General features: G+C 35.6%; 1 protein-coding gene across 1 annotated transcript in view; it reads left to right on the plus strand.

The window, feature by feature from the left end:
- Positions 1–15,412, plus strand: part of STAG1 (stromal antigen 1) — a 296,042-nt gene that overhangs the window by 122,680 nt on the left and 157,950 nt on the right. Inside the window, exon 7 of the mRNA XM_045287455.1 lies at positions 14,829–15,033. Within this exon, the coding sequence (XP_045143390.1) occupies positions 14,829–15,033 (205 nt within the window). The remainder of the gene's footprint in view (positions 1–14,828; positions 15,034–15,412) is intronic.

Genomic DNA, 15,412 nt, shown 5'->3' on the forward strand with positions numbered 1-15,412 from the left:
AATGTCCTTTGCCTCAGTTCTTTTCTCTATTTCCTTTGATTCTTCTGTTCCACTATCATGTTCGATCTTCATTCAGCTCCATGTAATTCCTGTTGGCTACATTACACTTGATTACCAAACTCCTCAGGCATCCTACACCCTCCTCACCATCAATTTTAGATCACGTTTTCATTTGTTGGATCCGCCGATCCTTTCCCCACCTTCCACTGTCCCATGTTCCCCAGAACCTTCAGTCCAGTTGTTTTGTCCTCAGGATTGTTTATCCTTCCTATCTTATCTAGATAGCCATGGAAAAAGAAAACAAAAAATGGTGGGGGGAAGCCCATAAATGTTTCATAGTGGGACCCGCTCTATGGTCTTCTCTGTGCATTTGCTGCTCTGAGCAGGACTATCGTACTCAGGGATTGGTAGGACCAGGTTGCATTCCACTCTTTCTCTCTCCTTCCCTCTTAGTTTACTCCCATGTGTTCTAAGCAGACATGACCCTCTCCCTGAGCTGTAGCTTCAGGAATGTCATCTGTAGTTCATTCTTTGGGGGAGAGGGTTCACGTAACTGGTATTGGGGCCAGCCCCATTGGCCTCATATAGCACTGTGGTATCGGTTTTTTTATGACAGACAGCAGCTGCCCCACATTCTTTTGCATGTGATTAAATAGAAATTATATGCATTCTTATCTCCAACTTGAAACCTTCAAAGTTTTGGAACTGTTCCATAGGTCTGGTCACTAAAAAACACTGATCTTCTTTTTGATCTCCAAGAACTTGCATGCGGCAAATTGAACATAACAAAATCAATGTGTGTGATAGATGTACTTAAACTAGCTACTTGACTAATTTGTAGCCTTGTAAATCAGGTGTTTCACATTGTATCTTTAAAATTAGTAAGTGGACTATAGGGGCACTAGCAAATGCTAGGCCAGTCATTAAGAGTGGAAAGTTGTTAGGGTGACCTGGAGAACCTTTTAAAAAAATAATGTACCTCTTGCCTTCCTCTAACTTCCAGGCATCCAGATTTAATTAGCCAAAGCTGGGCATAAGACTTTTTCCAAGCGCCTCCATGCAATAAACTTTGGGAAAAACTGACTTAATTGAATTAAGTAGGAGACAGTCAAGAATTAAACTATTAAAATACTTAACATACATAAAAAATTTCAAAGACACATGGAAAGAATGAGTCCAATGACCTTGCCAACATCCGTCTCTATAATCTGCAGACTAGAACAGAGGTTCTCAACCTGTGGGTCCTGACCCCTTTGAGGATTGAATGACCCCTTCACAGGCATTGTCCAATTCATAAAAGTAGCAAATTTACAGTTATGAAGTAGCAGTGAAAATAATTTTCTGGTTGGGGAGGTCACCACAACATGAGGAATTGTATTAAAGGGTCGTAGCATCAGGAATATTGAGTCATTGGACTAGAGAACTAGAGTGTACCCAGCTACCACTATCACCACTCTGAAAAGAATTACATTAGAAGATCATAAATAGAGTCGAAGCAAAATGAAGAGTAAAATTCAAAATCTCTTAAAAGAATTACATTAGAAGGCCCTCGATAGAGTGGGAAGAAAAATATAGCACAAAATTCAATATCATTAAAAACAAAAACAAACAAAAATGTTTTCTGTGTTGCTCTAGACTTGTAGAACCCCCAAGATTATGGTCCTTATTCACCATTCAAGTCTGGAAATGAATTCAACACCTGGGACTCAATTTTCACCCAAGCAATAATTCTCTAAAGGTGTATAATCACATTAGTTAGGTATGTACTCTATAGAATATTTATGAGATTAAGTGGACTGCATTTATCAAATTTCAAATTCCAGAAGGATTAGGGAAGGAGGGAAGAAGTGAAACTAAACACAGAGGAAGTGTGATACCTGATGTTAAACTGTGAAAATTGGCAGTTGTTCAATGTGTGAGTTGTTGAAAACTAAACCTTCACCCAGTTCACACTAATTTTTCTGAATTTGTCGATGCTGAGTAAAAAGGAATACATTTTGAAAATGCACAGTTGCAAGAAATAATCACATTTGTAGTAAATGTTTCAAGTAATTAGCGAAAGGATGAGGAATTTAGAGAAATGAAGGTCATGCTATGCCAAATAAAATATTCATGAATATGATCCTCCTCAAAAGACCCTTACCTGTTGCTATTGAGGTAATTCCAACTCCAAGGAGAATAGAAAAAATAGTAAACCTAACAATTTATGAGTTAAAAATAGAGCTAGCAATGAAAATTATTCTAAAGCTTTCATTTCATATTTCTAAATATTTTCCCACTGTGAAATGAATGATCTTATCAAAGAAGATTAGATTTTAACCATTTTATATTCCCCCCAATTAACAGTAGTAAAATCAACACAACTTTTAAAAATAATTTTATTGGCACATACTTCATATATCATACAACTTAATCATTCAGTTGTAGTAAGATGAGTTATGAAATCATCAGTCAATTTTAGAAAATTTTCTTCTTTCCCATACCCGTTGTTAGCTTCCCGTTTCCCATCAACTTCCCCTACAGTTCCCCTAGGTAATTATTAGTCCAGTTACTGTCTCTATAGTTTTATCTGTCCTAGCCTTTTTAAACAGGAAAAACAAACAAACATACAAAAACACTTTTAACTATCAAACAACAATGACTACAGAAAACAGAAAAACCTTTATCCAAAAGAAAAAAAAATATTAAAAGCTGGGTCAAAAAGGGAGATCAGATGATAAGCTGTTACATTTTAGTTTAATGACATCTGTACTAGACTTTGAAATGTGTTTTGTGTAATAGTAAGTTTATTCACATGTGTGGACCCAGTTAACAGATTTCAGGCTTCCAGTGCCATCCATAGCCTTCTGGAAACCAGATGTTCAGAATTTAAGACTTGATATCATTCCTTCCATTGGATTTGTTTTTTATTGTTTAAAGTACTTGTACCACCCAATCTGGTATGTTTCTTCCATGTGGACTTTTAACACCATTTTAATTATGATTAAAATGTATTTATGTGAATGAGAATTATATATTCAGTATTTTCTAAGGCTGGCCGTTGTATTATTAATCATATTAGCATATTGGTCTTTTAGTAATGAATATACACATAAACAACTGACTTTACATGCTTATATCATTAAATATTTAAGTGTGCTTCCTCCTCTCCCCCCCAATAAAATTCTATATAGGTCATTCAATTCTTTAAGAATGGGGATACTTAATAAATTACATTTGTGGTGGTGTTCTGAAAAGTCTGGAAACAAAAGCCTGGGACAACGTCTGGTCACCTGTTGTACCACCACAGTACACCAGACTTGATACATTGAACACTAATGACCAAAAACCTGATGAGATGTGGGATGACATCAAGGATGTTATCAAAGATGTGGGATGACATAAAAAAAATCAAAAGGTCACTATGTAAGAGAGTAAAGAAAAGAACAAAATGGATGTCAGTACAGACTCTGAAACTTGCTCTTGAACATGAATAAATAAAGCAAATGGAAGATAATGATACTACAAAATTGCTATCCAGAAGATTTCAAAGGGGAGTGTGAGAAGACAAAGTAGAGTATTGTATTATGTGCAAAGAACTGGAGTTAGAAAACAAAAAGGGAAGACATATGTGTTCAGTATTTCTGAAGCTAAAAGAACAGGCAACAATCCAAGCCTTAAATTGTAATATAGAAACATTCCATGGATAGTAGTGTCAGGGTTGGAGGAAGACATTAACAACCAAATATGTGCAAATAACACAGATGTGTCAAAAGTGATGCGAATTTCAAGCACTGATGGATGAAGATCAAAGATTGGTATAGATTATATATTATAGATTACAGTATAGAGTATATCAACATAAAATCCTCACTGGGGAGCTGATTGCTGCATTATTGTAGAAAAATAGAGAGAAAAGATTGAAGTCAAGGATTTTATTTTATTTGGATCCACAATCAACAGCCCTGGAAGCAGCAGTAAAGAAATCAAGCAACAAGTCACCTTAGGCAAAGATGTCATTTTGGAGGACTAAGGTGCTCCTGACTCCAGCCCTAGGGTATTTTCAGTTGCTTAATATGCATGTGAAAGCTGAGCAATGAATAATAATAATTAAAGAAGAAACAAAATATGGTGTTTGGCAAATAATGTTAAATATACCTGATCTGCCAGAAAACGAACAGATTTTTTCTAGAGAAGTACAGCCAGAATTCTCCTTGTAAATAAAGATGGTGAGACTTTTGTCTTGTATACTTTTACAAGGTTACCAGAAAGGACCAATCTCTGGAGTAGAACTTTTTGCTTGCTAAAATGGAGAGTCAGCAAAATGTGACAGCAACGAAAGACTCAAACATTACAGTTCCTTTGTTTAGTATAGCTTGTATGTAGCAAAACCTTGGCAATAGAACACAATTTAATGTATTTATTTAGTGCTTTAACTCTTGTCTGTTATATTGCATTGTGCTGCTTAAAATCAGTACATAGATTTTGCGTATTGTGTTCTGTTACAATAATTATAACTTACTCTGCAACTTTATGCTTATTTCTTCCTTTTATTTAAGATCATTTTATTGGGGACTCGTACAACTTTTATCACAATCCACCCATCCATCCATCCGTTGGTTCAAGCACATTTGTATATTTGTTGCCATCATCATTTTCAAAACATTTTCTCTGTACCTGAGCCCTTTGTATCAGCTTATTTTCCCCTTTCCTCTCCCATCCTCTCCGTCACAAACCCTGGATAATTTATAAATTATTATTTTTTCATGTCTTATACTGACCAATGCCTCCCTTCACCCACTTTTCTTTTGTCCATCCCCAAGGGAGGGGGTTATATGGAAATCATTGTGATCAGTTCCAGCTTTCTCCCTCCACCTTTCCCTTATCTTCCTGGTATTGCTATACTCATTATTGACCTTGAGGGGTTTATCTGTCCTGGATTCCATGTTTCCAGCACTTATCTGTACCAGTGTATACATCCTCACGTCTCTAACCAGATTTGTAAGCTAGAGTTGGGATCATGATACTAGGGGAGGAGGAAGCATTAAAAAACTAGAGGAAAGTTGTATTTTTCATCGTTGTTACATCGCACCCTGACTGGCTCGTCTCCTCCCCGTGACCCTTCTGTAAAGGGATATCCAATTGCCTACAGATGGGCTTTGGGTCTCTACTCTGTACTCCCCTTCTTTCATAATGGTAATGATTTTTTGTTCTTTGATGCTGATACCTGATTATATTGAAACCTCGTGATCACACAGGCTGGTGTGCTTCTTCCATGTGGGCTTTGTTGCTTCTCAGCTAGATTGCCACTTGTTTATCTTCAAGCCTAAGGCACTGTATTTTTTGATAGCCAGACACCATCAGCTTTCTTCACCACATTTGCTTATGCACCTGCTTTGTCTTCAGGGATCGTGTCAGAAGGTGAGCATCATGGAATGCCAGGTTAATAGAACCAAGTGTTTTTTGCCTTGAGGGAGTACTTGATTATTCCCAATGTCTATCTGCTACCTTAATACTAACCCTATAAATACATGGACATAGATCTATTTCCCTATTATCATGTATAAATATATTTACATACATACATGCTAGACCTCTAAAAATGCTCTTTGCCTCCTAGTTCTTTCCTCTTTTTCAGTTTACTTTCTTCTTGTCCCATTATCATGTTCAGCCTTTATTTGGGTTTCAGTAATTCCTTTCAGTTACTTTGCCCTTGATCAAGCCTACCAGGCCTCCTACACCCTCTTCACCATCGATTTTAGATAACTTGTTGTTCTCTTGTCCCTGGGTTTGTTAACACTCACTTCCTTTCCCCAGCCTTGCCCTCTGTCATTGCCCCCTCCCCCAACAGGCAGTGCCCTTGTGCTTATCCAGCCTATCTTATCTAGGTACCCCTACAGAGATAATAGTATGCACACACAAAAAAAGACAACAAAACAACAAAAAAAGAGAAAAGCCTATAAATAGTGTAAGGTCTGTGTTGACCTTTAGGAATGTTTTCTGGTCCAGTCTGATGGAGTGCCACGCTCTGGCTTCAAAGTCTATTTTTGGTGTTCTCTGGGGACTTTATTCTGCTCTCCTAGCTGTTCTGTTGCACGCCCTTAGTGTTTCACCTCAGTGTGGTGTGGTCAGATCGCACACAATTCCTACATTGTTGACCTCTTTAGTCTAAGGGCAGATTTTGTGTCTCATAGTGGGGCTGGCCTTATGGTCCTCTCTTTGCATTGGCTGATCTGAGAAGGAATATCGTCCTCAGGGCTTGGTGGGCTAGGTTGTGCTCTACTCTCTTCCTTCGCTTCATTTGCTCCCGTGTGCTCTGATCAGACATGTCCCTCTCCCTGAGCTGCAGTTTCAGTGCTGTCCTCTGAAGTAAATTCTTGTGCGGGGAGGGTGGCCTTCCCACGTAGTTGAGATTGGGGGCGGCCCCTTCATTTATTTCTAATGCTTATGTGCATTATAAATAATAAACTTAGGTCTCTAACATTTTGTTGATGTATTTAAGTATTTTTTTTAAATCACAGGATTATAAAAGCTAAACGTAAAAGTGGTTAAATAGTATGCAACCAAGAAAAAGTTAACAGAAATGCTAAATATAGCTCAAGTTTTCCTCTTTCCAAAATGATTGTCTTCCTCTTGTCTTTGTCCTATTCAAAGCTTAAAAGGTTTGGACTCCTTAATATATGATTGAATGTGAGGCCATTTCCCACATGAAACATATGTATCAAGCAACAAAAAAGTCTTTAATTGTGGCTATATTGAAAAATATTTTGACAGATTTTTGAGGAAACTTAAGTTCCTGAAATCACCAAAAGTTATTCTAATTCTAGAATTTCCGTCTCTACATTATCTCAGTGTTTAATATATAAACATCTAATGTTTAATAAAACCATATATGTGAGTTTATACATCACCATACGAACATAAGAGAATTTTCTTTTTCCTTATATAAAATATTAGAATGCATAGGACTGTGGCATGGAAACAAAGAATATACTACCTGACTTTGGGAAGTTCTAGTAGAAAACCTTTTTCTAAACAAAACATTGAGTGGCCTAAATGAAATTCATCATTAAATACATTCTTTGGACTTTGAGTTTTAAGTTCTATTTTTGTACTTAACAACAAATAACTTTAATAAAGTTTATATAGATTGTTTTGATTAATTATTTTAATGTAATTAAATAGAAGTTATTTTTTATTACTAGATCACTGCAAATTAAAGCTAGCATAACTTTTAATTCTATCGGAGCTTCCTAATGTTAAAATGTCAGTTCTCGTGATTTGAAGAAATTAAAATAAAGTCTTCAAATCAAGAGAACTGTCAGATTTTTTTAGGTTAAAATTTTATGTGAATTATATGCCAATGAAACTGTTTTAAAAACTACGTGTCAGTGGTTCCCCTTATTTAAACTAAATCACTGCCATTGAGTTGATTCCAACTCATAGTGAACCCTGCAGGGCAGAGTAGAATTACACCCAGGGATTTCCAACACTGGAATTCTCTTGGGAGTAGAAAGCCTTGTATTTCTCCCATGAAGCAGCTGGTGACTTCTTGCTGCTTTTTGTGTCCTTTTATATTCTACGTAGAATTTGACAAGAACATAAAATTTTCAGTCACAATTGTAGTTATTCTCCTAATTGCTGACTTGGTTGCAGCTTTATTCTTAATTAAATTTAAATGTAACAGTATCAAAACCAAGAGGTTTATTCCACTTGCCTCCAAAACACCGAGGGTTTATTCCACTTGCCTCTAAAAATTGTATTAATACTTAGATGTTTAGAAATTTGATAATAATATGTATTTCCTAACTATATGGTCAATATTTATATTTTATCATTTTCTAGGTTATTAAATGTTGAACCCACTTTTTGTTTCCACTAAACATCAGGATTATTCCTTTTCAAAAATTAGCCAAGAAGCTAGTCACTGGAGATATTTTATCTGAAGTTTTGTTTAGGGTTGATTTTTATTTTTATTTGCATTACTTTTGTAGTGAATTTTCAGCAGGTCTTTCAGTTATATGAATTATTATTAACCATGGATATTTTTAGGTCTTATCTATTGATGTTTCTTATTTTCACGATATCATAAAGACATCTGCTACAATAAACCATTGGGCAGAGCATTTGTTGTTGTTTTTTTCTTTCACCAAAAAGGAGCCATAAAAAGGACTATATCAGTTTTCTGGAATCAGGAAACAGACTTCTGAATAGCACTGGTTGTACCATTGGATTGTTATGAAGAAATTGATTTGTTCATTATTCCTGATCTGAGATAAATGGAACAAATTAAACACAAGACTGAGTGGACTAAGAGACTATTATGGATTTTATGTGGGGAGATGTTACTGGTGCTTTTAATGTTCTGTTTTCTGTATGTAGCTAACTTTTTCTCTGTTATCCTAAATAATAACATAATTGGGAATCCTAGTGGCTGGGTTGATTATACATTTGACTACTAACCAAAAAGTCAGTAACTTAAACTCACCAGCCATTCCATTAGAGAAAGATGAGGCTTTCTGCTCTTGTAAAGATTTACAGCCTTGGAAACCCACAGTGGCAGTTCTATACTGTAAATATAAGAATAAACCTGCTTTCATTAAGTCAATTCCGACTCAAAGAGACTAAGTAGCACAAAGTAGAATTGATACACATTTTCTCTCTCTCTCTCTTCCCCATAGAGTTTCTATAGCCAGATAAAGCATTAGAAGCTTAGTCTTACCCAGAGGTGCTGTAGAGAACAGATCTGGAAATCTCCCCAAGCTGTTTATGGAGCAGCTTGTACACAAGGGGTTGCCATGCCTTGGGGTAAACTTGGCAGAAACAACAATAATTTAATTTCATAACCTGTCCAGTCCAGTTATAAGATGTTAGTGATAAAAACATGCAAAACCTTTTATTTTGTTAATTTTTTTAAAAAGCATCTTATTGGTCGCGCGTACAACTCATCACAATCCATACATACATTTATGTGTCAAGCACATTTGTACATTTGTTGCCATTATCAATGGCAACAAAACATTTCTTTCTACTTGAGCCCTTGGTATCAGCTCTTTTTTTCCCCCTCCCTCCCTGAATCCCTCTCCCTGACAAACCCTTGATAATTTATAAATTATTATTTTGTCATATCTTACACTGTTCAACTTCGGCCTTCACCCACTTTTCTATTGTGAGTCCCCCACAGAGAGGGTTTTATGTAGGTCCGTGTGATCAGTTCTCCCCTTTCCTTCCCTTCCCCACCTGGCATCGCTACTCTTATTATTGGCCCTGAGGGGTTTATCTGTCCTGGATTCCCTTTATTTCCCATTCATATCTGTACCAGTGTCCATCCTCTGGTCCAGCCAGATTTGAAAGGTGAATTGATATCATGATAGTGAAGGGGGTAGGAAGCATTAAAGAACTAGAGGAAAGTTGTATGTTTTATTGGTGCTATACTGCAAAATATTATATGATTGAAAATCTATAAATTGAAAGAGCAAGAAAAACTGCCAATATCATTTTCCCTGGAATTTGACAGCTACAAACTTACACTTTTATACAAAGGGACTTGAAAAAGTTCTCAAGAACATGAAGACAATAGAAATTTTGTGCCCACTTTTTAAAGACCCCTCACTAGACAGAATACAGTAGTGATTAGCTCAGACACAAGCTCATCACCATTGAGTAGATTCTGACTCAGTAGCAACCCTGTAGGGCAGAGTAGAACTCAACCCATGAGTTTCCAAGACAGTAACTCTTCAAGGGAGTAATAAAAGCCTCATCTTTCTCGCATAGAGCTGCTGTTGGTTTCAAACTATGGACACTGGTTTGCAGTCAAATACATCACATCCTACACTACAGGTGTTCTGGGTTCAATTCCTAGCTTTGAAATTTACTCATTGTACTATCTCAAGAAAATTTCTTAATTAATTAACTCCTTTCTGCTTTGGTTTTCTGTAAAAGGGGAAAGTAATACTATAAAGCGTCTACTTCATAAAAGCATGAGAAGAAAATTATACTAAATAATATTTATTCTCAGGTTTTATTTAGTTAATAGTGCCTGGCATATGTAAGTACTTGCCATTATCATTGCTACTTTTATTGTTTAGCATACTTATTGTCCCTAATATTCTACCCAGTGTTCACAATTGTAATATATCCGCTCTATAACACTTTTCATTATTGCAAAGTGATTACTTGTTGAATCTTCATAAGTTTTTCTATTTGATTATGGTAGTTCCTTGCCTTTGGCACTTTTCATTTCCAACTTGTTTCCTTTATTTAAATTGTTTACCTTCCTATTTTTGAAGAACTTTCCAAAGTAATGTATGTTTAAAGAGGCTTCGTGGAGTATTGAAAAAATAAAATTAAAATTTGAGTTTATTTTTATCTTAAAATGCAAGAAAGAATAGTCACTAGTAATCGTTTATACTGCCAGAAGAACATACAAATATGCCTGGGAAGAATGCTCCTTATAAGTGAGGGTGGCAAGACTTTGTCTCATGTACTTTGGCCAGGTTATTTGGAGGAAAGAACCAGTCCCTGCAAAATGACATGATGATTGTTAAAGTAGAGGGTAAGTGAAATAAAATGAAGACCCTTAATGAGATGAACTGACAGTGTTATAGCAACTACCCAGCCATTGCTATTTTTAATTGTCTCATATGCATGCAAAAGCTGAATAATAAATAAGGTAGAATGAAGAATTGGTGCCTTTGGATTAAATCATTGACAATAACAATTGATGCCTGTTTTAGACAGGGTATATTTCAAAGAAGTGAAATGTGGTATTTGTGTTCTTTTGAGTTTACATATTTTCCTTGTTCCTCGTTGTGCCTAGGGAAATAGAAATCACCAATTTATGACTGATTAAGGTAAATAATATTATAGGGAACTTATTCAACTTATTAAGTGTAATTTTTAAACCTTTTGATATAATTTTTTTGATGATGCATTAATTTGATCAAGAAAAATTTTAGTCTCTTGTAAGGTAAAAGCAAACCAGGCAGAAATCTCTCTCTTTGTGCAACTTAATAACTATTTGAGAGAGAAAGCCAACAAGGAAAATGCATAGCCTTAATGTTTTTACTATAAATGTTATAAAGAAAAATAATATAGGAAAGAGGGGAAGAAATACAGGAATATGTCATTTTAAATAGGTATGGTCAGCAAGACCTCGCCAGCACCACAATCTTGAACAATTACTTAAGAATAGTGACAAAGGTGGCTATGCCCAGGCCTGGGGAAGACCATTTCAAGCAGAGAAAACAGCAATAATTCCACGTTCTTTATATTGTAGTATGTTAAGAAGTGTAAAATGTCAAATTGTTCACATATTAACAGTACTACAATCAAAAACCCAAATAGTACTGCAATCAAAAACCCAAAACACCTAACAGTTGAGTTACAGTTGAGTCAATTCTGACTCTTCTAGATCCTAAAAATAGTAAAAGTGCCCCATCGTTTTTCCAAAGCCATATGTAATATTTATGCCAAATGCTGCCACACCACAGCAAACCTAATTTCCTGAGTTTTCTGTTGTGTTGTTATTTTGATTTTGTTTTTATGTAGAGCCAATGTGGTCTAAAGTTTGAAATAGGATACTTCATATAAATGAATATTTATGAATTTTAGGATGTATTGGTCTATCCTTGTATGATAGTTTCATTATGCATCTCTAAGCAAAAAGAAATGGTTCTCCTACAAAATGGGAACAAGAATTTTTTCTTTAATTACTGTTTAGAACTAGGGTCTTATATCAACAGTGGGGGGGAGGTGTCGAATTCCTGGTGGAGGTAGAGCAGTTGTAATCTAGCACAAATTACTGAAAGGCAAATGAGAATGAGGTATAAACATAGATGTTGACTTATGTAATTATATTAATGCATAAAATTAGTGTAATGGATTATATATATATTTATAAGGAAACACATTGAGGTAGTGGACAGACTCTGGGCCTCTACTTAAGTATTTCTTCAACACAAGAACACTTTTTTCTAATAATGTGGTACTGGGTGTTGCCCAGTACTTGAGAAGACAAAGTATTATCATGTGCAAAAGCCTAAAGGGAAGAACTCATTCAGCACTCCTCCACTTGAAAGAAGTGAACCAAAAATTCAAGCTGGCATTGTAATATGGAAGTATTCCGTGCACAAAATACTGAATATTGCAGGAAGCATCAAAAGAAGAAATAAAGTACACATAGAATCACTATACCAAAAAGAAGTGGTTCATTTGCAGCCATTTCAAGAGGTAGCATGTAATTAAAAACCAATGGTATTGAAGGAAAATGTCTAAGCTACAGTAAAAGACATTATTAAAAAACGGATCTATAAATTGACAGATTTTATGACCAATTTGAATGTTTCAACAAACTGATAAAGCACTGAAAGCATTCAGTCTCTATGTCATTCTTCCCCAACGTGGCCAATACTATCCCCTGGGGGCGCTCAAATAATGCAGCAGAGCTGCAAAGGCATATCCTATTCTTTATCCTGGTTATGGCTATGGTACATAAGGTTTTAATCGGCAGAGATGGAATTGAGAGCCACTGAGGAAATCTTTTATTTTCTTCCCTGAATAAGAAGCGGTAGGCCAAATAAATTTGGGAGCCAGTGCTCTATATCTAGTCATTTAGAAGACAACTCCCTGGAAAACCTCCTGGAGGAGATCCATATCGGTACCCATTCCAAACAAAATGTGACCCAAAACAGCATCCTGGAATTATCCAACAATATCATTAATATCACACGAAAGTAAAATCTTGCTGCAGATAATTTTCAAGCTTAAGTCAGAAGAAAATATAGAATGAGGGTATACCATGGCTGGCCCCAGATAGATCTTGGCTCTGAAAGCAGAGAGTATCAGAAAAAATTGCTTATTTGTGTTTCTTTGACTATGCAAAGGTATTTTACTGTTTGAATCATAACTTGGTAACATTGAGGGAAAAAATGGAAATTTTAGAACACTCCTTTCTATTCATGTGGAACCAAGAGGCAATCAGACTAACAAAATAAAGGAAATACTTGATGGTTTAAAATCAGGGAAAGTGTGTCAGGATTGTATCCTTTCAACATGCTTACTCGATCTGTATGCTTTGCACATATTACATGTGGCTCAATAGATGAAGAACACACTATCAGGATTAGAGGAAGGAGTTTGGTGAAAGTGAGGAGAACTTTTAGGCACTTGCTGAGAAAGACTGCAGCCTTCAGTATGGATTGCAAGTCAATGTAAAGAACTCAAAAAATCCTTACTATTGGGCCAAGAGACTAAATCCTAATACATGCAGAAAAGTTTGGATTTGTCAAGGATTTTATTTCCACTGGATCCACAACAGAAGCAGTAGTCAGTAAATCAAAGGATGGATTGTGCTGTTCAAAGCAGCTGCACACGACCTCTTTAAATTGTTATAGAGCAGATAATGTCTCTTTGGAGGCCTAAGATACACCTGACTGATGACATCGTATTTTCTTTGTATGCATATAAAAACTGGACAATAAGGAAACCTGGAGATGAATTTAAACATGAGTTATGTTATTAGTTAAGAATATTGAAAGTACCGTGGACTGCTAGAGGAGCTTTTATGGCATAGTAGTTTCTTAACAATAAGCAAACAGCTTAAGGAATGAGTCACATGGCCTGGGAACTCAGAACTATATAGTCTCAGGGACATCAGGTCAATTGGAACAACTGAGTCTAGAACACAGAGAGTAGACCCTCTAATAAGTAACAACTGACATCTCAAAAACTTTGTAATCAGCAATGGAAGAAGCAAATATTGGTCTCTTTCCATCCTGAGGAATAAAGAATGATTGATGACCCATGCAAACATCAGTTACCACAACCTTGAAACCAGAAGAACTTGTGCCTGGCAACAACTACCAAATGCTCTGGAAAAAATCACATTAGACAGTCCTCCATAGAGTGGGGAAAAAATGTGGAACAGCACACAAAATCATAAGAGGATAGCTTTATTGGTCAAATAGAGACTGCTGGTACCTCCAAAACTAGGACCCTTAGTCACCCTTCAGGTCTGCAGCCGAACTTACCCCCATGTTATAATGACGACTCATTGAAGGTTAAAAAGACAGGGGTTTAGGACATGTGGGATGGAAACAAATCTGAAAGGATGATAAACGATGGTGCATTGAAGGGATTGAAGTGTATGAGCTAAAAATGTGTAAATTGCTCAATGTAAAACTGATGATGTACTCTGTAAACCGTCATTTACCTATCAAAAGTTTTTAAACACACGCGTCCAATGAACTTAGAGCTACAATTAGAGAATGTCATGGGACTGGGTAGTGTTTCCTCATGTTTCACGTAGAGCCTCTGCCAGCCTTAACCAATTTACTGCACCTAAACACAGTATGTGACACATATAAAGACTATTTTGATATAAATACAACGGCAAACATTCTTTTTAGTCAAAACTTTAGTTTTTTAAAATAGTTTCTATTTGAAATATCTCTCCTGACATTTAAATATTAGAAAACTAGAACTTAAGAGAGGCATAGTAGAAAAATAGCATGTTGTAGTTTTTACATAGTAATTTGAACACTTTTAAGAATTTTTCTGGATCAAAACAAGAAATGCTAGAAACAGTCAATATGCCTGTGAAAGTCTACTTTGAAATAAAATGGTAACTCTTAAAAATAAACCTTCTATTGCTGATTCTAATTCATTGAAACCCCATCCATATGTTATTAAAGGATTGCTATGTAGGTTCAAACCATCAGTCCTGTAGGTTCATAATCGAGTATATGCTGTTTACAAAAAAAAAAAACTTGCTATAAAGCTAAGAGGGAAAAAAATAACTTGGATCAAACATTTCATGTGTTATATTTTGTATTTTCTTTTCTTTTTAGGACAGTGGTGATTATCCCCTTACCATGCCTGGACCTCAGTGGAAAAAATTTCGCTCAAACTTTTGTGAATTCATTGGAGTTTTGATTCGACAGTGTCAATATAGTATAATTTATGATGAGTATATGATGGACACAGTAATTTCCCTTTTGACTGGTTTATCAGACTCCCAGGTCAGAGCATTTAGACATACAAGTACACTTGCTGGTAAGTCATCAGCATTTCTTTTCCATTTACTATTTTAATGTGCTTTATTCTAGACATAGTTTTCTTTAAAATATTAATTTTAATTAATAAATTTGTTTTGGAAAATAACATTTCCCCCCAGATTTATCTCAATAATTTTATGTCATCTATTTGGGTAAACTATATACCTAGTTTGATATGCCCTTTTAATAATCTTGTAAATGAAAATTGAAACCTGACCAGTGTCAACAATTGCTTAGTTCACTTATTTTTTCTACATTTATATTTTGTAGCAAACAAAATTGTGGAAAACTACTAGGCCATATCCTTTAGGACCTCTATTGATGTAGTGGCTACCGTGTTGGCTTGCTAATCACAAGATTAGCAGTTTGAAAGCACT

This window comes from Echinops telfairi, unplaced genomic scaffold, assembly GCF_000313985.2.
Source record: "Echinops telfairi isolate 266 unplaced genomic scaffold, ASM31398v2 ScPeMD7_16;HRSCAF=60, whole genome shotgun sequence".
Lineage (NCBI taxonomy): Eukaryota > Metazoa > Chordata > Mammalia > Afrosoricida > Tenrecidae > Echinops > Echinops telfairi.